Raw genomic sequence first — 25,112 nt, forward strand, 5'->3', positions numbered from 1 at the left:
TGTATGTTTTCTTCTGGGTGTTCAAAATGTGCAGTTTTGTGTTTTATATAGTGTAGGTCTCCGGCTAACTGGATTGTTCACATTATTACGGTTTTGGCAATACTTCTCCTCAGCCGATATTCCCTAAAACCATGTCTATTAATGCAAAATGTCTGTCGTTCTTACTACTTTGAGTAAGGACAAAGAATGGAGAAAGATTTGTTTTACAAACGTTTGTTACATCAGTTGACTACTGATGTGCTGTTATTGATTCAGGTCCCGCATGTGCACTGCAGTAAATTAGAAATATACACAACGGTTTGTTGAGGGACATACACTTGTTAATGCTGATGGTGAAGAATTACAGCTGCAATATCTCATAAAACCTGAAAATGAGAGGGTATCAATGAGAAATGTCCTGCTCAAGCTTTAGGAGCCCTCCGAAGCTGAAGTTTATGGTAATGGGTGTTTAGATTCGACAGGCATTGTACGCAGTAGACCAATCACAACGTCTGGCCAGTCAGGGCCGAGTAGGCTCGTGGAAAGGAGGGGTTTAGAGAGATTGAATCATTGAACAATGTGGTTATGTGCAGTGTATATTATAATAAAATGAAAGTGGTTTTTTTTTTTTAATCTTTAATTCATTACCTTTATATGGTGCTTTTATAGGCACTCAAAGCCTTTTACATAGAAGGGGGGAATCTCCTCAACCACCACCAATGTGCAGCATCCACCTGGATGATGCGACGGCAGCCATATTGCGCCAGAACGCTCACCACACACCAGCTGATTGGTGGAGAGGAGACAGAGGGATGAAGCCAATCAGGATATGGGGATTATTAGGAGGCCATGATGGACAGGGGCCAATGGGCAAATTTGGCCAGGATGCCAGGGTTACACCTCTACTCTTTATCAAAAGACATCCTGGGATTTTTAATGACCACGGAGAGTCGGGACCTCGGTTTAACATCTCATCTGAAAGACGGTGCTCTTTGTCAGTATAGTGTCCCCATCACTACACTGGGGTGTTAGGACCCACACAGACCACACATCTTTGATGCATGTAAACCTGTTTGGAGACCTCCAAAATAAAATTAGGAGCCTTTAATATAGCATAATAGGGGCCCCTTTAGCATTATTAAAAGAGTCACAACAGTATAAATATGATTTTTGAGTGATCAAAAGAATGCAAATAGGCAAATATAGTCCATTTTGACAACTACACAAAGCCAACGGTCGGGCAATCTTGGGCCGTCGTTGAGTGTCTGTCAGCACTAGGGCTGTGTTGAAAAAAAAATCGATTCACCAATTCTGAATCGATTTTCATATTAATTTCTAAAGATCGATCCGTAACTCAGAGGATCGATTTAATAATAGGCCTACATTTTCCCCATGAATTTTTATTTGCCGCGTCATTGAATTCACGCATGCCCGAGAGGTGGAAGGACATTAAAACAACGAACATGGCAGCTTTGAAAACTCCAGAACCGCCGCGGACAGAGAATACTAAAGTAGGTAAACAAACTCAAGCTGAAGCTCTCGTCACTATACCACCGGCGCCGTGCTGAAGAAGCGCCGCAGACAGACTGAGTTTTACCTCACTCTTCTTCTTCCTCTTCTCTTGTTACCGCGGCGGACAGAGAATACTAGAGTAAGGTAGACGAGTGAACTCGGGCTGCTGGATATGTCGAGAACGCGGCTTACGTCACAGCCGTTCTCACTGGAGCGCGCGCTTGCTGCCAAGGAAGTTGTAATGGCTGCTGATTTGAGTATGCTGATTTGAGGTCAGAGCTGTTGGTGAGAGAAAGATCACTGATTGGCTGTTCAGCTCAGCGAACAAATAAACGAAAATAAAAATAAAAGTGGTTAAAGTCAAGATGGCACAAATATATATCCGTATTTGTATATCCGTAGTTACACTAATTTTGGTTTGCCTTTTTGTGTAACGAATACAGACTACTGCCACCTCTTGGTATGGATTTATTTCCTCTCACTCTGGCCTAGAAACTCTAACTATTGCTGATAGTCCTTTGATGTCGCCTCGGCGTGTTACGTCCTTAAAGGTAGGGTAGGTAAGAATTATCTAAAACACTTTTGTCCCAATTTGTTTAAACTTTCTTTATATGTCAATACATAATTAAAAAGTAAGTACTCTGAAAAACTTTTATCTGCAATAAACACTGCTCATTATTTTAGTCTGGGTAGAAACAAGTGATTGGCTTGGGCGACAATCTGCCCGCATGCGTGCACCCCTAAGAAGAGCAAAAGCATTCAAAATTCACAGTGCCAGCTTTTGCTGTTAGCAAAGGAAAACAATGCAAAAAAGGAAGACAGTACAAGAAAAGTACAATGCACAAAAAGTCTTTGGATAAACAAAGAAATGAAAGGTGAGTAAATATCGGCGTGGCTTTCCAAAGATGGCGAGAACTGAGGGACCTCAAGGGACGGAAAAATGACTCATTGCTGGCTGTATTTCTGCTGGAAAGGTAATCTTTCATTTTGATTATACATTTTTTTGGTTTATGTTTTCATGAAGCATGTATCACTAGCACATGTAGCTGCCAAATATAGCTAACATAACATTACTTAGCATAAAATTACAATGTTATACACTTAGCCATTAGTAGAGATGATAAATACTCAATATGCTTAGCTCAAGTTGATCGCTGTCGTGTTGAATTTGGCAAAATTCAACTTTAGATAACGAAATGTGTGTAAAAGCTAGTACACCGCATCCAGGAACTTTTTTTTAGAACTAAGTTAGCTTTAGCTACTGCTAATCAACAATGCTTTCATCATGGAAACTCTTACATGCCAAACACAGTATATGTAATGAATCATACACAAAATTCATCTACAGTATAACTGATGTTATTGGAAAAACATGTATCAATGCTACCCGTTTTTAGCTTTGCCTTATAAATATAACGCTTTTTACCGAATCAAACAAAAATATATTTTAAACTTTACCAGTATCGGTATTCTAGCTTGATAGTGAGTACTAAAAGACATCTTATGTGTTTATATTCATACTGATAAAGTTAGATTTTTTATTGCATGTGATTCTGACATGATGTACTACATGCACTCCGCTCGTCTCAGGTCAATAATGCGTCTTCCAGCCGAGCGGTCGTTCATGTGTCTTGGGGGCGTGGCTTTGGAAAGAGCCCAGACGGGAGAAGGTGGAGTGAATGGAAATAATGAGCTGTCTTTAAAACAGTCGTGAGAGGTCTACACACACTCAATTTTTATACGTTCTATTTCAGAGTACTTACATTTTAATTATGTATTGATATATAAAGAAAGTTTAAACAAATTTGGATACAAATTTTGCCTACCCAACTTTTAAGATACCCAAGTTTCACTGCAATATGCAAAAATTTGCCAAAACAAAGATTAATTTCCATTCTGGTTCCTTCATTGTCAACTTGACAACAAGCTGTTGTTTTGCATGCCAATTTGGCATGAATATTGTAAGGGTAATTTTACCCTGTGGTTATGAACATTTCACTCCGAATGGCCCAGGAGATCTTAAAAGAACTTAAGATGACAAGACAACAATAAGACTATATATATATATATATATATATATATATATATATATATACATATATATATATATATATATACACATATATATATATATATATATATATATATATATATATATATATATATATATATATATATATATATATATATATATATATATATATATATATATATAATATATATGTGTATATATATATATATATATATATATATATATAATTGCGGTGAAGTCCATACCTTGCCCTTGACTGGGTTTGTGTACGCTTTCAGGCGAAGGCGGAGGTCATGAGCCGTGTCCATCAGATACTGTGAGGATCGAATCAAGATCTCGTCCACTGGGCCGGCTGTGGGCCAGTGAGCCTTCATTACAGAACTGCTCTATAAGGACAGAAAAAGTGAGAGTTAAAGATGTATCTTTGTTCCTGCTCTAATGGAATTGCACACGCTTTCATTTTAAAAAAGTTTAATAAAAATGAAAAATCTAAATTTAAATAGACAAATGGAAGTAATGATATAATATTATTATTAATAATAACAACAATAAAAAAGCAGCAAAGGTAAAAGCTTACCAAAGTTGGAATTTTTGCCTAAATTAAGATTTTACTTTTTTTTTTTTTTTTAACACATAAATGGTACAGTACACCATTACACCATACAATGGTACACACGCAGTGGGTGAGGCACGCTAGCACGCCCACTCGCAAAGCAGACAGCCACGCCTTTACTACCACAGGCTTTTTTTCCCACTTTTTTTCAGAGGTGGACAAAGTACACAACTCTATTACTTGAGTAAAAGTAAAAGTACTACTGGTTAAATATTAATCCGTTACAAGTGAAAGTTGTAAAAACTGATTTTTACTCAAGTAAAAGTACAGAAGTATTAGTTTTCAAAAGTACTTAAGTATAAAAGTAAATTTCCTTTTTTATGTCAATGCATTATTTTATTATTGTTGTATAAATGCACACTGTTATGGTTTAAGTCATTCAGTGATGCTCCATCTGACATATTAGCATATGACTCACTTAAACTCATTTAAATACTTGTATATAAATTACAAAGCTCTTTACAAAGCTGCTGTCACTTTAAGGCCGAATGCACGGATCCAATACACTGATACACTTCTGATATTCTCCCAACTTTAGCACGCTTTCTCCCAGATGTTTATATTTTTTATATTTTATAAGACATGCACCAAGTGTATGCCAACTAAACTAATCTTGATTTTTTTTTTAAACTGAAACATACTTTCAAAGTATGGCTATGGGTGCGTGCACACACTTGAGCCTAAGAACCGTCTTCTTCCATTTTGCTATGAACAGATCAGTGTTCAAAAAAAGTTGGGGAAATGTATATGACCCTATAAGAGTAATTCCCGACAGACTGTCTGAAACAACAACAACAACAAAACCTTTTAAAGATGGAAAAAATCATCCTCTGACTTTCAGAGCTGCTACAGAAACGACTTTCGACCTTGATAGAAATGTAGTGGAGTAAAAAGTACGATATTTGTCTTTCAAATGTAGTGAAGTAAAAGTCATAAGTTTCCAGAAAAAATAATACTCCAGTAGAGTACAGATACTCAAAAAGTGTATTAAAGTACAGTACTCAAGTAAATGTACTTAGTTACTGTCCACCTCTGCTTTTTTTCCCCCGAATATTAATTTTCAACCTCAAAGTTATTTTTTTTTTAAAACTATTCGAATATATATTGGAATTAGAATATTCGTTGACAGGCCTATAACGTGCTAGCAAAGAGCTTCAGAGTACCCGTGTTCATTTTTCAGCTTCAGCTCACGCAGCTCAAACAGCAAAGAACGACTAACATTAGCTTTGATTGGGACTGTCACATTACATAACATTAAAGGAAGTGTATGTAAGATTGTGGCCAAAACTGGTACTACAATCACTTTCAAATGACTAGAGCGATGTATCCCCCTCCCCCCTTGACTCAAGGTTGCCAGATAGGCTGCAGGATCAGCAGGAACGTTTGTAGCTGTGGTAACTAGAGCAGATCTGGCAACCCGGATGCAGAAACACTTCGGACTTCGTGATTGGTCGATAGGTGGAGGGCTATCATTATCATTCATTTGGTGAGGAACATGTTGTTTTGAGCATCATTCGCACACCCTGTCATGCTGTCGGCTATAAGCCACTGCTGTAGACGCATATTGCAGTATTAGGCTAACGATTAATCGATTTTTAATTTAAATGACGATCGATCATGGGAATTTATGTAACTGACATCCCTATTTGGCATAGAAACGATTTGACATTATTATTGTCCTGACTGTATTTTTGATGAAGTGTTAATCCTTCAGAGACGAGGTCTCACCTTCCCCAGCAGGGCCCAGGTGTGTTCACACAGATGGGGGCAGATCGGAGCCAGCAGGAGCGTTTGGTTCTCAATGAACAGGAACACAAGGTCCCTGTGCATGCCTTCGATGGCCAGCTCTCTGTACTTATCCTTGGTGGCCTTCAAACAATCAAGAACTTGTTTATTATACATATATATATATATATATCACTAAATTTACACAGTGTCATTCCATGAGATTTGTCAGGAAACCTTCAATGTATATTGTCCTTTTTAATGAATATTGCTACTGCAGACGTAAATGCTCTAAATGACTCCACCCCACATTCACAAGATGTATTTAGATGTTGATGTGAAGAACGTCATTTTGCACCCGTTACCTGGAACTCAAAAAAGCCGCTCTTCAGCGCCTCCTTGTACATCATTCTCTCATAGTGCTGCTCTGTTTTAATGATGCCGGAATTCATTTCACTGCAGACAGACACAGATCGTGATTCAATTTAAACAAGGCCATTTTATCCAGATGAAAATGGCTCTATGCTATTCTAAAAGCAGAAATGAATGAAAAGAAAAGATGAAATAATTAAATGAGAGAAGTTTAGGGTCTGTAAGACTTCAAAATGTTTTTGAAAGACGTTTCCCATACTCATTAAGGCTGAATTTATTGAATCAATAATACAGTACAAACCCTAAAGCTTGGAACATACTCTGCAAGAGCAAAGAAATGCCATTTTGTTCTCGCAGTCCGGGGAGCGAGAACTTTTTTCTCTGTTCTTGCGGAGTATGTTGAAGCCTTAATACTGTAAAATATTACTACAATTTAAAAGAATTGAACATATAGTCAAATGTAATTTATTTCTGTGATCAAAGCTGAATTTTCATGTGTCACATGATATCATCCTTCAGAAAACATAATATGCTGATTTACTGCTTTAAAAATAAATCTGATTTAACAATCATGTACTTTATTACAGTGTTGGGCAGTAGCGTCGCTACAAGTAGTGACGCTACTAGCTTAACTACATTTTTCAGTAGCGTGGTGGTAGCGTCGCTGTTTTCTCAATGAAATAGCTTTTCAGTAGCGAAGCTCTTCTGTTGGTCAAGTAGTGCGGTAGCGTCCACACAAGCTAACGTTACATTTCCCCAAGCATTTCTGAGGATCAAGCTCAAATTGGAAACACAACTGATAAGAACGCGGATATACTTCACTTTCTACTTTCCTTTCTGCCTCGCGCAGACGCGCACAGATGCGCGCGCGAGCCTTTCAAAGTACTCATTTGGCAGTGAGCGCGTAAAGACGGGATAGGCGCGTGCAGAGTCACATCCGGTTGACGTTTTTTTTTCTTCCTAGCGCTCAATTCGCTGTTGCACGCGCAACGTCCGCGCGGTGACAAAAGAGAAACGGCAAAGTTTTAAAATCTATTGTGTCTCTTGAATAAACAGCTCTTAAAAGTATCAGGGTCCAGCCTGGCCACCTCTTGATATGAATGAAACTTGTTTCTCGTGTGTTTGGGACACACACGGACACACACACACACGGACACACACACACACGGACACACACACACACACGGACACACACACACACACGGACACACACACACACACACGGACACACACACACACACGGACACACACACACACACGGACACACACACACACACGGACACACACACACACACGGACACACACACACAGACACACACGGACACACACGGACGGACACACACGGACGGACACACACACACACACACACACACACTGTTTTGTTTTTTTTGCCATGTTGGTACTGTTTGGAGCAGGGCTTAATTATTTTGCTACTGTACTTTCTGGACTGGACTTTTTTTGTACAAGTTGAGTTGTAAATTAACTTTATCTTTAAAACTTTAAAAGTCTAAATTGAGCATAAATGCAAACACACAGTTGTGTATGCATATCATACACATACAGATGAACACACACACACACACTCTCGACACCAGGGGCCTATTGCACAATACTAGGATCAGGGATGAAGCCGGGATATTTTGGTGATCGATCCTGGCTCAATTTTTCCACTAATATGCAGTTATCTTTCATTATCGTTATCATTCTTGGTATGAGTTTGCCTTCAGGGTATGTTTACATGACAGCTGTGTACTAAATTTTGCATAAAAATGACAAGATCACCAAGATATCCCAGCTTAATCCCATATCCTAGTTTTGTGCAATAGGCCCCTGGTTTTTTATAATATTATGGATCACATGTTTTTGTATAACAAAAAAAAATGTGTCTATATGCTTGACTTTTATTGATCACTGAAATAGCATTGATTGGAATGAAGTGGATTCAATATAAAATTAAATAAATAAAAAGTAGCTTAGATATAGTAAACTACTTTTTTCAAGTTGCTGTAGCTTAGCTTGCTACATTTCCCATTGGGTTAGCTTCAGTGTAGTGAAGCTTAATTTAATGTAGAGTAACTGGTAGCTTAGCTCACTACATATTCCAAGTAGCTTGCCCAACACTGCTTTATTATTATATGATCGTCGATATTTTTGTGGCAATCATGATACATTTCTTCAGGATTCTTTTTGAAAGAATCCAAAATAATCAAAGATATTTGATATTTTTCTTTGAACAAAGACATTTGTTTTACTGTGTTCCACCCCCCTCTCTCTTATCAGTGGGGCTGTTTGGGATTCCTAAAGACAAAGAGATGTTGAGGGCCTGTAGGCCAAATGGTGCACACCTGTAGTACAGTGGGGGAAGTTTGGTCTGACTGGTCAGTTTGAATGTCTCAAGGTTTCAGTCACATGGTCAAGGATTGGATAAAAGAAGATTGCAACTTTTGCTCGGGGGTCTTTTTCTCTGGGGGTCTTTTTCCTCTGACGCTGTCTTTTGCTCTGGCTGTCTCTTCTAGGGCCTTCTTTGGCTCTTCTCTTTGCTCTCTCTTTTTCTCTCTCTTTCTATCTTTCTATCTCTCTATCTCTCAGGTAACATTCTACACATGCTGGGTACGATTAATGGTATAAGTTTTATCATCTCATTCATCTATTTTGTAACTATTTTAAGTGTAACCATAACCGGATTTTGTCATTAAATTCTTTCAATTATAAATGATTTGCTAACTAGTTTTGATTTGGTATTGACTTTGAAGAGCTCCCTATTGCAATACAATATAGTCACATTAAAGCAACGCTCTCCCACATATTTTGCTATTGTAACTGTGCTTATTTCCGTTGTTGGTATAAGTTGCAGTGGGTGGTTATAGACAAGAAATGTACAGTTTTCTACCATCACACTGATAACATTTCTTTAGTCGTTCGGCAACCCTGCAGTCAGAACCACTGTAGGCGATCCACCCTTACATTTTCTTAAAGGAAAGTTCTAAAGAAAAGCACATACTTGAAATAGAAATCTACAAAATTATAGATTACTTTATTGTCACTATTGATTCATTTAACATGTCCTTGCTGAATACAAATATTAATATATTTCAGAAAACACCCAAAACTTTTGAACAGTATAGTTTAACTCTCACCATTTTTTATATGTATTTATCCATTACTTCAACAGTACATTATTATTATTATTATTATTATTATTATTGTTATTATTATTATTATGCCAAAAAGGGCATTAGTTTTATTTCTAACCAAATTCTGTTTTTTTCCATTAATTTTTTTTAATGATAAAAAATAAATTAGTAATCAAAAAGCATGTCTAAATAATTAAAAAATCATGAAACTTACTGTGCGTTTACACCAAACGCAACTTGCGTGAATAAATCTTGCTATCTGCTCGTAGTTTGAACATTTTCAGTTTACTCTCTTCATTCTCATGACATTCACTTCACAATCGACACACATTTAGGTCATGAAGGGGCTTCTGCCAGGCGCTCCAGTCTCGTTGCGAAATCGCTGAAATGGATTTAAAATATAGCGAATGAGCTATATATATATATTATATATAAAATATATAAGCTATATATAAATATATATATTAGGGCGGTCAAAATTAACGCAAATTCATTTTAACAGCGCTAATTTTATTAATGCGTGATTAACTCAGCACGCATTTTCTGTTTAATCCATGATCCGTAGTTGGAGTAATTGAGATCAGCCATAGACGTAAAGGATGCAGCAGCAAACATTAATAGAGGGAAAGGGGTTAACAATAACATTACTCTGAAACAAGTGCAGTTATAGCCTAAATAAGATACCATATTTTCTGCTTTACTTTTATTAGACTCCAGGTCAAAAGAAAAGTGTGTTTTTTCACTGAGCACATTCTCTGCAGTCCGAGCGCGATGCACTGCAAGCTTACAGCACGTGTTTTATTGAACTAAATACATTACAATCAGCTAAAACTAATACGCAGGGTTACTTTTCTGAACAAGAGCACTCCCGAGTCTGTGTTCTTCACACTGTTCACGTGATTCGTGGCAGAGTTCGGCGCACACACACAAAATAACTGCAGTTCAATAGTGAACGCGCATCTCTTAAAGGGGCCGCACTATATTCCTGCTGGTGGAATATGGACCTCCTTCAGGTATGGTGTGGTACTGTCGCGCTCCCAGGTCCTCACGACAGCTTTCACATTACCAATTTTTCATACGAGCTGTGCCCTGTTCTGAACTAAACTGCCAGTAAAACTCCCTTTATTTATATTCATAAAATGAGAGAAATCACTGCTTATTCTGAATTTTTAAGCTTAGGCTTAAGAGACATGAACAAGTTCTTTGATTAACATCTGTGACCTTTGATACATGTCTAGTCTTCATGCTGTATTATTGATCATTATTAAATAAGTATGGTTTCACTAATAATAAATACATTTGCATAAAGCATGCATATTTGTCCATATACCCATGTTGATTATTAAAAACTTTATTCAAACTTAACTTAAGATACATTTACAACATAAAAATGTGCAATTAAACGAGACTTAACTCATGACAGTCATGCGATTAATCGCGATTAAATATTTTAATCGTTTGACAGCCCTCATTTATTCGTTCATTCATATTTCCTCACTCACTTTCTTCCAAACAAGATCCTTTTTATTACTGTTTCTGTAAAGTATGAAGATGTATCGTGCCGCTCCGGTAATCCACATTTGATTCTGTCCTCGTTGTCACTACTAGAGCAAGCTCCTGATTGGTTAAAGAATATCTGCCAAAGTTCGGTTGTTCAACTTGTCCGTTTTGTATTATTATTATTATTAGTGTTAGTATTACTACTACATTAAGACGTAGCTAAATTCTACTGTACAACAGTAATATATTTCTGTCAAAATGTCTTCAAATTAAACCAAACTTTTATTTTGACGGGTTGCCGTGAAGACTGGAGTTTCTGTGCGTTTATATGATATGATAATAGTTTTCCCTCAAATGAAACAGTAAAGCACTCATGAAGTGCCATAGTGTGAATAGACCTCCTGCCTGTGAATTTTTCTAAAACCGGTGTTACCTAATAAACACTCTGTCATTGAACGTGTCCGCTGGTCCGGTCCTCAGGCTGTTCTGATTGGCGATCATCTCTTTCACCCATTCCACCCATGTAAAGAGCCGCAGAATCCCCGCATCTGCCATGGCCTCAACGAAGTTAGCGTCCTCCACCGTGTCCCCAGCGTCAGCCAGAGCCAAACGCATACCTAAGACACAGACAGATTGGGATGGACTGAATGAGGCCCATTACAGGTCACTTAAAAGAGCTCATTAATGACATACGCTGAGCTACACAAACCCTTACATGCATGAGGATTAAATCTATTCCTGATTCTGGCTCTAAATAAGGGAAGGTAAGAGTCTGGCCGCATGTTAAGCGTTTGGCCTTCCAATGAGCCGGTATTTATGAAGGACTCACCATCTGCTGAAAATTTGGCAATGGCTTGACTCAGAGTGAGAAAGTTGCCAGTGGATTTGGACATCTGGTGATATAAACACAGCTAATTAGATCACTGAAGAGAACCAACCACAACACACACGTTCAGAAACAGAGAACAGAGTTCAAAACTCAAGCAGTGTGGATTAAAAAATAAGAGCAAGAGGAGCAATATTACAGCAACCAAAAAATAATACTAATTACAAAAGCACTAACTAAACGGACTAACATTGGCTTTTATTTGATATTTTTCATTTTTATTTCAATTTAAAATATTATTAAATATTAGAATACTGTATAAGTGTATATAAAGCTGATCACTGAAGCTAAAGCCATTCTATGAAAGCTACAGTAAGAGCAGTCAGCGCACGTCCTGAAGCACAAGAAAACAGAGGAAAATCAGCTCACCTTTTCAGAGTTTAGCAAAAGATGACCGTTGGCACGTACAGCTTGAGGCCATTTTTCACTATTAAAAAAATTAATAAACAATTTTGCAAGTGCAAAAGCTTGAAAATGTGTAGCAATGCAAAACCCTGTTAGATTACAAACTTAAATAAACAGTTGAAATTTTGCAGCTAATCTATCTATTTATCCGTCTATCATTCCACCCATCCATCCATCCATCCATCCATCCATCCATCTATTCATCCATCCATCCATCTGTCTGTCTAACCATCTGTCCATCCATCATCTATCCATTATCCAATCTATCTGTCTGTCCATCCATTCATCCATCTGTCTATCATTCCATCATCATCATCTAATTGTCCAGTCGATCTAGCCCTTCTTCCGTTGGTCTGTCTGTCCGTCCACCCATCCATCCAACCATCCGTCTATCCAACCATCCATCCATCCATCCATCCATCACTCATCTCTCCATCTGTCCATCCATCCATCCGTCCGTCAGTCCGTCCGTCCGTCCGTCCATCCATCCATCCATCCATCACTCCATCAGTCCATCCATCCATCACTCAGTCCATCCATCCATCCATCCATCTATCCGTCCATCAGTCCATCCATCCATCACTCCATCTGTCCAGCCATCACTCCATCTGTCCATCCATCCATCCATCACTCCGTCCATCTATCTATCTGTCCATCTATCCATCTATCTATCCGTCTGTCTGTCCGTCCATCCATCCATCCATCTATCCGTCTATGTCCATCCATCTATCTATCTGTCTGTCCATCTATCTATCCGTCCATCTATCTATCTGTCCATCCATCCATCCATCCATCCATCCATCTATCTATCCGTCTGTCCGTCCGTCTATGTCCATCCATCATCTATCCATCCTTCTATCCAACCATCTATCTATCTGTCCATCCATCCATCCATCCATCCATCCATCCGTCCGTCTATGTCCATCCATCATCTATCCATCCTTCTATCCAACCATCTATCTATCTGCCCATCCATCCATTAGTCCATCCATCATCTATCTATCTTTATCTATTCATTTATAATCTGTTTAATGTGAAAAAATAAAAAATGAGCACTGCAAAATGTAAGGTAAGTTGAGATAAACATGAAAGATATACTTTACATTTCTTTTTCTCTACAACAGATTTATACGGTTTTAAGGTTTATACTCCATTGTACCTGTCATTGGGCCACATGGCTACGTGATTGTAGAGGTAGTAGGAGAGGTGGTTTGGCACCAGGTCCTTCCCCGATACTCTCACGTCCACAGGGTACCAGAACTCAAACTCCCTCCTGAGCTTCAGCAGCTGCTCCTTCGGGATGTCCGTCTTTGGGAAAGGTGTTGTTTTGAAGAAGATGTAATCCCACACCTCTCTCGTCATCTGCTCGGGTCTGGGGGAAGGAAATGAGCTCTTCTGTATCATTTTTTGAATTACTATTTTTACTCAAGTAACAATGAACGTGTTCAGATATTTCTGAATTTGATTCAAAGTGAGCGTTTTATGCAAACTAAATTATATATTAAAACTATAAGTAAAGTTTACCTTTTAAATTATTACAAAATTTCTAATTTGGCTCAATTGAACAAATTGTTTTCCATTATACTACAGCTTTATTCCTTACTTTATTATATAGAGCACTGCAGTTTGGTATCACCCTCATTCCCTCAACAAAAACCCAACAGGAATTTTCCATTGGCTTTTGGAGTATTGCAGAAAATAAGCTTTGTGAACAACTAAAGTTTGTGCTTCCTGTATGTTTTAATCTTTAAAAAATGAACTCAACTTTTATAAACTGTGAACGGAAAATACAATTGGCAGAAGTATTTTTTTAAAGTAATGGCTATAAACCAGGGCCTGAAATTAACACTAGTTGGCAGGTAATATTTTTATTAGTGCTGTCAAATTGATTAACATTTTTTAAATAAAGTGTTTGTTTTATTTGTACAAATCTTTTCAGATAACTGGTATCAGCCTCAGGTTTGATAAATATTTCCAGGTCTACTTAGGTAAAGGGAAACCCTACCTAAAGGGATAGTTCACTCAAAAATGAAAATGACCCCATGATTTTCTCAGCCTCAAGTGATCTTAGGTGTGCATGACATTCTTCTTTCAGATTAATACAATCAGAGTTAAATTAAATAAAAAAAAATGTCCTGGCTAATCCAAGCTTTATAATGGAAGTGAATGGCAGCCCAAAATACGAAGCCATAAAAGTGCATCCATCCACTATAAAAGTGCTCCACACAGCTCCAGGGGGTTAATAAAGGCCTTCTGAAGTGAATTGATTAGTTTGTGTAAGACAAATATCCATATTTAACACATTTTAAAGTTAAATATCTAGCTTCAACATCTAGCTACATTGCGCCAGTTACACTTTTTCCGTAAGTTGAATATGAAAGGTGGTTGACTCGCTTCAGAAGGCCTTTATTAACCCCCCGGAGCCATGAGGATTACTTTTGTAATTGATGGATCTAAAATTTAGGGCTTCAAATTTTGGGCTGCCTGTTACTGCCATTATAAAGCTTGGATTAGCCAGTACATTTTTAAAGGGGTCATCGGATGCAAAATTAACTTTTATATGGTTTGCATATAAATGTGTCTCTGCAGTGTGGGGACACAACCACCCTACAATCTTAAAAACTCCTCTTTATTAATCCTCAAAAACATTCTCAATCAAGCCGTTTTAATTTTCTGAGCAATATGATATCATATTGCTCATGCTCGGCCCCCGAACGCTGACCAACTGCATATTAGCATATTTCCACCCACAGTCAGCTGTACACTGTTTGCCAAGGCAGAACTTCACATCCCACAGAACAGAGAAGTAGCTCATTATCATTTAAAGAGACATGCACTGAAACCGGTGGCTGTGTACAGAGCTGATTTGAGGAGGTAAGGGTGATTTTTTTACACAAACATTGAGGAATTTTAACCAAAGTATGTTTCAGACTTTACATAAAGACCCTGAAGAATCATGCCAACTTATGAAAAATGTGCATTGAATGATGCTTTTAATATAAGTTTTTAAAGTGACTTTTTTTTTGCCTTAAAATTCTTAGGTTTATATTAGTAGTTTTAGCTGAAATACCGAAATTAGAAAAGAGAATTGTGAATTTTTACTGATATCTCTAATATTTAGTGTAATACACGATGGCAGATGTGGCAAAAAGTTAGTTTTAGCCTCTGCTATAGATGAACTACAGCACGGTCGCATGACTTCAACATCACCACCATTAAAGGGATTGTTCACCCAAAAATAAAAATATTATGTTTTTCTGCTTGCCCCCAGGGAATCCAAGACTTCCGTCGAAAAAGGTCAAAAACCCGGCGCGATCATACAAACATTTCCGTAGATGGCTCATTCGACGGATCCAAGCAGGCACTAATGAGGCATCTATGTAAATAATTATATGATCGCGCCGGGTTTTTAACTTCTTCGACGGAAGTAATGGCGCTGGGGAATACTAGATGAGACCTAGTCTGATATGAGGTAAAAAATAAACAAATACTGATCGGTGTTTCGTGTCTTAAGACATCAATGTGTCACCAGGAGCTGCAGGGTTTAATATGGATTTGTATGTCTGTGTGTTTTTTACTCTCATAGCGACACAGCGAGAGAAAAAAAAAAAACCAAAAAAAACATTGACTTTGACATGCATTATACGAGCAACGGTTGGAGTTAAAAATCTTCATTTGTGTTCTACTGATGAAACAAACACACCTACATCTTTGATGCCCTGGAGGTAAGCAGATAAACATCTAATTTTCTTTTGAGTGAACTATCCCTTTAATTCTTTATTTAGAAATTTATTTACATTTTCCGTGAACGTTTGAGTTAGAATAACTGCAAGAGTGAAAGTTGACTAGTGAGTAGATGAGATTTCATGTTCAGCTCCTCTGTATTCCTATTTAGCCACGTCCAAGTAAAGAAAGTACTTAAAAAAAACACAAGGGGGTATTACTGATGTATTTTATATAGTAGTATCTTGAGCTTGTGTTCACCTCAGACCTTATTTAAAGGTGCCCGAAAAAGAAAAATTAAATTAACCTTACCATAGTGAAATAATAAGAGTTCAGTACATGGAAATCACATACTGTGAGTCTCAAACAGCATTGCCTCCTCCTTCATATGTAAATCTCGTGCGTGGAAAAACACCACGGAAAAATAAGTGATTCTCAACATAACGGCACCGGTGACGAAAACGCTGGGGATCATTTATATGTTCGCCCCAACATTTGCATATGTCCACATGTTCCTTGTCAGGCGGAACTGACGGAGCCGAATCATCAGGACTGCAGGTAAACAAGCGACACTCGAGGACAGCGAAAACGGCAGCTCTCATGGACACACACGTCATGTTTCAGACTGTGCAGGAGATGAGGACTTTTCTACCCTTCCCACAGATAAAAAATGTCAACAGTCATGGTTGATGTTTATAATCGGATACCACAACATTTTAACTCAAGATCGTTCGTTTGTTCGGCCCATTTCAAGCAAGCTTAACTCAACGTCTTAAACTGAAGAAAGGGGCAACTATGGAAGTAAAACTGTGCCACTGGATTTTGAATTCTAATTTTTAGCACTGATTTTTTTTACATCAAATTTTTAACACATTTTTTTGCATCTAAATCAGACTTTGAATTTTAAAAGCCATCGAATTTCTAGCACTGTTTTTTTTTGCCTATGACATTTTTTCAATGTTTTAAAAAAATTCAGTAAAAATTCAACGTCTCAAAAAATTCAGTGTAAACAAATTCAACGTCTCAAAAGATTCAGTGTAAAAAAATTCAACGTCTCAAAAGATTCAGTGTAAAAAAAAATTAATGTCTCAAAAGATTCAGTGTAAAATAATTCAACGTCTCAAAAATTTCAGTGTAAAAATATTCAGAGTCAACATCCGGGTAACCAAGGAGAAGCAATCGATCCCTGTATCAAATCATCCAACATCCAGCCAATCATTTACGCTCCATTGGTCACGTGACGCTGAAACAGGAAGGCGGGGAAGTTCACTTCAGGTGAGCTCCAGAGCTCAGCAGCATGGCTCAGAACACACACGATGGCGCTTCGGTGAGTTTACTCATGACCAATGGAGCGTAAATGATTGGCTGGATGTTGGATGATTTGATACAGGGATCGATTGCTTCTCCTTGGTTACCCAGATGTTGACTGAATATTTTTACACTGAATCTTTTGAGACATTCATTTTTTTTTACACTGAATCTTTTGAGACGTTGAATTTTTTTACACTGAATTTTTTGAGACGTTGAATTTCTTTTTACACTGAATTTTTTTAAAACATTGAAAAAATGTCATAGGCAAAAAAACAGAGCTAGAAATTCGATGGCTTTTAAAATTCAAAGTCTGATTTAGATGCAAAATAAAATTCAGTGTTAAAAATTCGATGTAAAAAAATTCAGTGCTAAAAATTAGAATTCAAAATCCAGAGGCACAGTTTTACTTCCATAGGCAACTATATTCCTGCAAGCAGTAAGTAGTGATTTATTCACTTATTGATTGTTTAACAATTGTTAAACAATTGCTGATTAATGTGAAAGTTTCTTAGAGAGACTATCATCCTAGGGACAATTTATACGGTTGTAAACAGACCTGTAAAACTGTATCTGGACAATTTTTGCCCTTAAATAAGCCACATACCCTCTATCTAGATATCAAAGAACAATTTAACATATTGTTTTTAACTCATTCTAGGGCACTTTTAAGACATTTAATATCAAAAAACTGGTTTAAAAAACCCGCTGACTTCAGGACAATCCAGAATTTGCTAAAATGCAGACTCAGAGGTTTGGACAACAAAAATACATCACTCCTGCAGCACTCCGTTTTAATCTTTAATTATACTAAGGGGTGCTAGCTTATGCCAGTGCTAAAATCTCATGGCATAAGCTGGATAAACCTGGAATATGGATATGATTTACATATAAAACTAGACTCCAAACGATCAGTCTAAAATATTTCACATTTTCATCTTTTCCCCATCATCTCCCTTTCCTCATTCTCCCATGCTTTAGTGATGTTTAGCCTACAAAACCTTGCATTATGTAAATCTGTTGGATGGAATGGTCTTTTAAACTTTCAAGCCTTTTCTGGAAGAGCAAATAATACCTGATTCCCAGCGGGGAGGGTCCTTGTCCGTTGAGGACCCCTCCCTGGAGGAGATGCGCCACGGTGTAGTAGGCCATATAGATGGTGGAGTCCGACAGGGACTCAATGAGCCATTGTTCGTCCCATGGCAACCGAGTTCCTATGGGAACCAAACACATAAAAGAACTCCAAAATCAAAGGTTCTCTCTGAGGAACAGCAAGAAAATTGCTGATGCTATCGCTGAGTGGTTCGGGGGCAAGGGAGGAGCGACAAATAAGAGTATTACAAAAGAAATATGGATGGGCCTTGTCCTTACAAAAAGACTTTTATTAAGATAAGCATCACACAAAGGCGGCCATCTGAGGTGATTTCAAAAGGAAGTGTGCAAAGAAAACTGTGTGCACTTTGCCTAACTATTACAACTATTCATTCCAAAAGAAAAATCAGACAGGATACGGGAAAAGCTTGCAACAGAGCTACAACGTACCAAGCCCGTACGTTCTGGAACAGGCATGCTCCTGAAGCCAAGCCAACGTTGCTTCAAAGTTCTTCCTGGTTTCATCACAAAACCTGGAGAGCAAAGCGATAACATCAATATTCACACATTAGCACAGCTTCTCCACAAGAATGGCAAGCCATAGCAACTTGACAATTTTCCACTGCAATCTCCCCAATGGCCCAAAGCGCGAGACTTACGTCTCCAGAGTCTCCAGGGCGCCCGTGGCTTGCTTTTTCCATTCCGCATTGCCATAATCCAGATACCTGCCAGATAAAGACCCCAGTCACTGTCTGACGAGTCAAATCGATCAGGGACTCCGCAAAGGCAAGGCAAAGCGATAAAAAAGGACTAATTTCACACAAGATTACAAGGACAAGGCATTCTTTTATTGAACAGGAAGCGAATACAAGACAGAAGTGGACGTTATCAGTGGTTCTGAGATGTGAACATCATTTCGTAGTATCTGTATGAGTGTTTTCTGCACTAACCATTGATCGCACAGCGCCACAACACACTCGTCTGCAGACCGAGATAACACCTGCTTCTCTGGCTCCATGTAAATCAGCGCTTCACCCTAAATAAATGAGAACAAAATTGGGTTAGACGAAGTTCGTTTAAATACGATTCCCGATATAACATTCAATGAAGCCTACCTACTGCATCATATTTGATACGCAAAGTTCAAAGTCCTCTAAATTATCAACATGGACAAAATTGAAAATTGATTATACTTTTTCAGCAAGTTGATGTTTTAGTTTCATTCCTAATGTCTTTTTGTTGTGAATCTTAACTTATGTTTTATAAAGGAAACAATAACTGTATATTGTTGGTAATATATCAAGATAAACACTTACTGAACTGAAGCAACTTGGGTTTATTTGATTATCTATACATCATCTTTAAGAGAATTTATGTTAAAATGTGAGTATCAAACACCCATCAGGTTTTTTATGAACGTTTATTTGTTCATCTCTCAATCATTTGTATTGCATTGCATTGCATTAAACGTTTTGCCCTACACAATGAAATCTACAATAATTGTACCATGTTTTTTTCTTAATATTGTTTTAAGCTCACTTAAATTAAAAGCAGTTATATTTTTAAGTGTGCTGGGCAATCGATTAATCACGATTAATCGCATCCGAAATAAAACTTTGTTAACATTATAAATGTGTGTGTACTGTGTATAATTTAATATGTTTATTTAAATGCACAAATGCATGCAATTATATAAATATATACACAGTATATACTTGCAAATATTTATTAGATATATACATGCATGTGTGTGTATTTATATATGCATAATTAATTATACACAATTAGGCATGTGCCGATATCAATTTTTCATGTTGCGATTAATTGATGAAGTTTTATCACGATATTCGATATTATGACGATATTGAAATAAGTTGCAAAAAAAAGTGTTGCCATAGCATAACAGCTTTAAGAACTATTTTTGTAATAACAAAAATAACTGAACGTTTAAATAATGCACCAAAAATATATACAGCTCTGGAAAAAAAAAAAAAAAAGAAATCAATAAGAAATCAATGTTAAGAGGTCTCTTGATTTTTTTCAGAGCTGTAGAAGTACAATTTTCAAACAGATTAAATTGCAAAAGAATTAGGCTATAAAGAACAACAGGTAGGCGTACAAATTACAATAATGTCTCATTATTTAATGCTTTAACTAATATTGAGCAATAGCTACATTTGGTACAGAAAGTATAAAGTTTTTGGTAATGTTAGTTAAGAAATACTGATCATTGTTAGTTTTATCTTAGGTTCATTAAAAAAGTTATTTTGATTTTAATGTTATTAAACAGTAACTAAGAAATTAACATTACTTAGAATGATTAATTCTTTATAAGTATTTTTCATTGTCAGTTTGGTAATAATGAATTAACATGTTAACTAATGAAGTCGTATGCCTCAAAGTTTTACTGAACAATAACAAATAATCAGAACAGTTCTAATCATTAGGGCATGTTGTAGTCCAGATTAAAAAATAATGTTTAAGTTTGAAAATAAATAGCCTATTAAGTCTTTAAGTATTAAGTATTTGGTGCTGTGATGAACAACATTGAGATTACAAAAAACGGATGGGTTTCTTTTTGTTTGCGGGGTTTCCGGGGTAACAGATGCATTCTGCAGTTCATCAGCGCCCTCTGCTGTCACTGAGCGGCACTTCATTAGCGCGTCTCCTTCACTCGTTCATGTGCTTCTCATTTACACCTGAACGCTTCCCTTTGACGCAGAATACAGCGGTGTTGAGCATTTATACGGTTGATGGGCAAAGTATTCTTGAGTGCATTATAAAAAATTATTAATTGTTAATAAATTATTATTTACGATATCTTAAAGTGCCCACGATAACAATATTGTGCATATTCATTATCGTGATAAATTGCATTATCGAAAATCGGCACGTCTATACACAATACACACATATTATGTAAACACAAACTTATTTTTGATGAGATTAAATCGCAATTAATCATTTTCCCAGCAATAGTCTTTAATGCTGAATGCATTTTAATGAATTTAATTAAAATCTTTAATAATTAATGGCTAAAATATATTAAAAATATATTATTGGGAGATATAGAGTGACAGCTGATATACTCTACACTCCTGAACAAAATCTTAAGACCAGGGGATTCATTGCAAGTTTTACACATTTTGCACTTGTGGATCATAACCGGGTTTTAAGTGCTGATTTAAAATGACAAAAGAAGAAACGGGAGCAAGAGACAAAAAATAGAGAGTAGGCAATTTATTGAAAACTGCATTTAAACTCAAACAGGCCGTTCATCAGCTGATCAAAAGTTTAAGACCACAGCCCATAAATAAACACACAACAGTACTAAAAGTGTCAAAAAAGGACTCAGTAGTGAGTAGCCCCACCGTTCTTGTTGATCACTTCCAAAACTCGTTTCGGCATGCTTGATGCGACTGTTTCCAGGAGGCTCGTGGGAACGTTGCTCTATGTGGTGAAGATGGCTTCAAGAAGGGCATCCACGGTCTGGAACTGATGTCCATTTTTGTAAACTTCCGTTGCCATCCATCCCCAAATGTTCTCAATGGGATTTAGATCAGGGGAACACGCAGGATGGTCCAAAAGAGCAACGTTATTCTCCTGGAAGAAGTCCTTCGTTAGGCGGGCTTTATAAATTGCAACGTTGTCTTGTTGAAAGACCCAGTCATTACCGCACAGACAGAAGCCCTCGGTCAAGAGGGATGCCCGCTGCAACAGATCCCCATAGCCAGTCGCCGTTTGACGCCCCTGCACAACCTGAAGCTCCATTTTCCCATTGAAGGAAAAAGCACCCCAGATCATGATGGAGCCTCCTCCACTGTGCCGCGTAGAAAACATCTCAGGTGGGATCTTCTTGTCATGCCAATAATGCTGGAAGCCATCAGGACCGTCCAGGTTAAATTTCTTCTCGTCAGAGAATAAAACTTTCTTCCACTTTTCAATGTCCCATGTTTAGTGCTCTCTTTCAAATTCTAAATGGGCAAGTTTGTGTCGTTTGAGGAGACGTGGCCTTTGAAGACGTTTTTTTGTTCTTGAAGCCCTTCTCTAGCAGATGACGTCTTATGGTTATTGGGCTGCAGTCAGCATCAGTAAGGGCCTTAATATGGGTTGAGGATCGACCTGTGTCTTCACGGACAACCCGTCGAATCCTGCAGTTCAGTGCAGTTGAAATCTTTTCGGGTCTACCACTTGACTTTTTTGTCCCATAACTCTCAGGATTTTTTAAGAAATGTAAAATGACTGTCTTACTGCGTCCAACCTCAGCAGCGATGGCGCATTGTGAAAGGCCTTGCTTGTGCTGCTTGACAATCCTGCCACGTTCAAAGAGAGAAAGCCTTTATGCCTTTGCCATCAGGAGATCTTGACAGTATGACTGCTTGAAGGACAAAGCCATAAAAAGGTCAAATCTGCACAAAAATATGGCTTTCATGGCAATGGTCTTAAACTTTTGATCAGCTGATGAACGGCCTGTTTCAGTTTAAATGCAGTTTTGAATAAATTGCCTACTCTCTATTTTTTGTCTCTTGCTCCTGTTTCTTCTTTTGGCATTTTGAAGCAGCACTAACAACCCGGTTATGATCCACAAGTGCGAAATGTGTAAAACTTGCAATGAATCCCCTCGTCTTTGTTCAGGAGTGTATATGCATTTTATGTAATTTGCATACTATAAAGTTATAAAGATCTCTTTGATTTACAATATCAGTTATCAGAATGTGATCTTACTTATCGGCAACCACACCATATTGTATATTTTTGCTCAGTTTGGGCCTTGAAAAACAAAAACAAAAAAAACAGGCATTTTCTCTCCTCTTCAGATATGAGCTTCATATTCTTCTATATCATACTATATGAGGCATAAAAGCTTGATGCATCAAGAAAAGTCACCGTTTTATCAAGTATGATACACAACAAAAAACACATTCACACTTTTTTAGATTTTGTCTAAGGGTGTGTTCACACTTGTCTTGGATTAAAACGAACCCTGACGCGATTGCTTTGTTAGTGCAGTTCATTTCAATAAGTGATGTGACAAAATAACACCCTAAAAAGGATAAAATGCTCAATGTTAATTTTCTTCATATTCTTCAACATTCTTCAATGTTGATTATTTCTTCATATGTCAGGCTTTATGATGTAGTCCACTAACCTTCTCCACCATCATCTTCTGAATGGGCTTCTTCACATCCTGGACCTTCTGTCCCTTGAAACCCTCCACTAACATGATCTAGCCAAACAAAGTTCAGTAAAGTTGTTCAGAAGTGCAACTATACAAGACGGCATGAAGTTGTCAAACATGAACAAAAAAGTCGTCTAGCAGATATCTAAAGAAAACAAGCCTTTAGATACCACCCGTTAGCATTTAAAACAAGCTTATACCAGGGTCTGTCTGAATACTCAATTCTGATTGGCTGGAAGGTGTGCAATAAAACAGTTTAAAGGTCAACGGTCTTTCCAAATCAGTATAATCACTGTTCTATATTAAAGTTGCAGTGAGAGACTTCTGAGAAAAACTGTTGAAAGTGGACCGGAACGAGCACCAAAACACAACTGTAACCAATCAGCAGTAAGGGGCGTAAACACTCATGTGATGGGAGGAGCATGTGTTGCATAGCTTGCGTGTGAATTTGGAGAAGGGGCTACTTCGCAGCCACTAAATCGCTACAGTATTTTACTCAGCAAGGAGGTGATAACGTCACTGTTTTTTAAGTAATTTAACGAGATGCTGTAAAGAATCAGGTAATTCACACAAGCATCTCTCTCTCAATAGGTTAATTCATTCAAATAAATGTTATAATTCAATCAAATAAATGTAACCTTACAGCATTTATCTCTGTGTCTGATTTAAAGTTAACATAACGTTAGATCTGACGAGTCGTAGCTGATGAAAATAACCACCATTTTAACCCTTCCAGTCAAATATAGAGATGACCGCTTTAACTTGTTGATGCTGGCAAAAGACCATTGCATAGGTGGGATAATCTATGACTAACTGTGCATTAAACAATTTTAATACACTCCGCTTCACGTCGGGTGGTTATTTGCCTCCACGTCGTTCATTAAAATAATTTCATACACAGCTAGCTGTGGATTATCCCTCACGTATAGGGCTGGGACAAAAAATACGTCGACGCAAAATATGCGCGTCGATCCGTCAGACTCAAAATAAAGATGGCGGCACCGGAGTGTAGTAGCAACTAATTAATATAAGTATATTATTTATTATGTATATCTATGGTAGCAACACGAGTGGCTCCTCAGACTTTCAGAAGTGCAAGGCTTGCGGGTTGGCCCGCGGCGCGCACGGAGCAACTAGCACTCATTAGAGGTTAGATTGGGCTCAAAAAAATCAAGCCCGACCCTACCCGAGCCCGTGCACGTTGTGTCCGAGCCTGGCCCGGCCCGTTCTCTGTTTTGACGAGAACGAGCCTGTAATGAGCAAAGCGCAGCGAAGCGGACTGGTGAGGCTCATGATAAAACTGCATTTAGTTTTCAGTTTTCTCCACAGCGACTGTACAGCCGAATAACATTTTGTTGCAATATTTTCATGTTTAACACTTTGAAGCTGCTTTGAAACAATCATTGTAAAAGCGCTATAGGCTATAAATAAAGTTGACTTGACTCCGCTCAATAATCCGCAGGCGCGCGCTCATGATCCGCTCACCGGTAAACTGATGTTTGCTCAAATCCAGCTCAGACATTTATCAGTAGCTTACTTTGTTGTTGCCATTAAACAATGTGTTTTTTCCTTCATATTTATGTTTAAATATTATTTTTACATTTCATCTGATTATGATGAGTGAAAAGATGCGAGTGGGTCAGAAATGATTT

General features: G+C 37.6%; 1 protein-coding gene across 1 annotated transcript in view; it reads right to left on the reverse strand.

Moving 5' to 3' along the window:
- The window catches only part of lars1b (leucyl-tRNA synthetase 1b), a 71,433-nt gene that overhangs the window by 16,773 nt on the left and 29,548 nt on the right, over window positions 1–25,112 (reverse strand). Inside the window, exons 15-26 of the mRNA XM_067423397.1 lie at window positions 23,431–23,508; window positions 19,232–19,317; window positions 18,941–19,006; window positions 18,732–18,814; window positions 18,265–18,403; window positions 13,318–13,530; window positions 12,123–12,180; window positions 11,697–11,760; window positions 11,301–11,484; window positions 6,227–6,317; window positions 5,865–6,005; window positions 3,769–3,909 (exon numbers count right to left, since the gene is read on the reverse strand). Of these exons, the coding sequence (XP_067279498.1) occupies window positions 3,769–3,909; window positions 5,865–6,005; window positions 6,227–6,317; window positions 11,301–11,484; window positions 11,697–11,760; window positions 12,123–12,180; window positions 13,318–13,530; window positions 18,265–18,403; window positions 18,732–18,814; window positions 18,941–19,006; window positions 19,232–19,317; window positions 23,431–23,508 (1,344 nt within the window). The remainder of the gene's footprint in view (window positions 1–3,768; window positions 3,910–5,864; window positions 6,006–6,226; window positions 6,318–11,300; window positions 11,485–11,696; window positions 11,761–12,122; window positions 12,181–13,317; window positions 13,531–18,264; window positions 18,404–18,731; window positions 18,815–18,940; window positions 19,007–19,231; window positions 19,318–23,430; window positions 23,509–25,112) is intronic.

Source organism: Pseudorasbora parva, chromosome 18 (assembly GCF_024679245.1).
Source record: "Pseudorasbora parva isolate DD20220531a chromosome 18, ASM2467924v1, whole genome shotgun sequence".
Classification (NCBI taxonomy): Eukaryota; Metazoa; Chordata; class Actinopteri; order Cypriniformes; family Gobionidae; genus Pseudorasbora; species Pseudorasbora parva.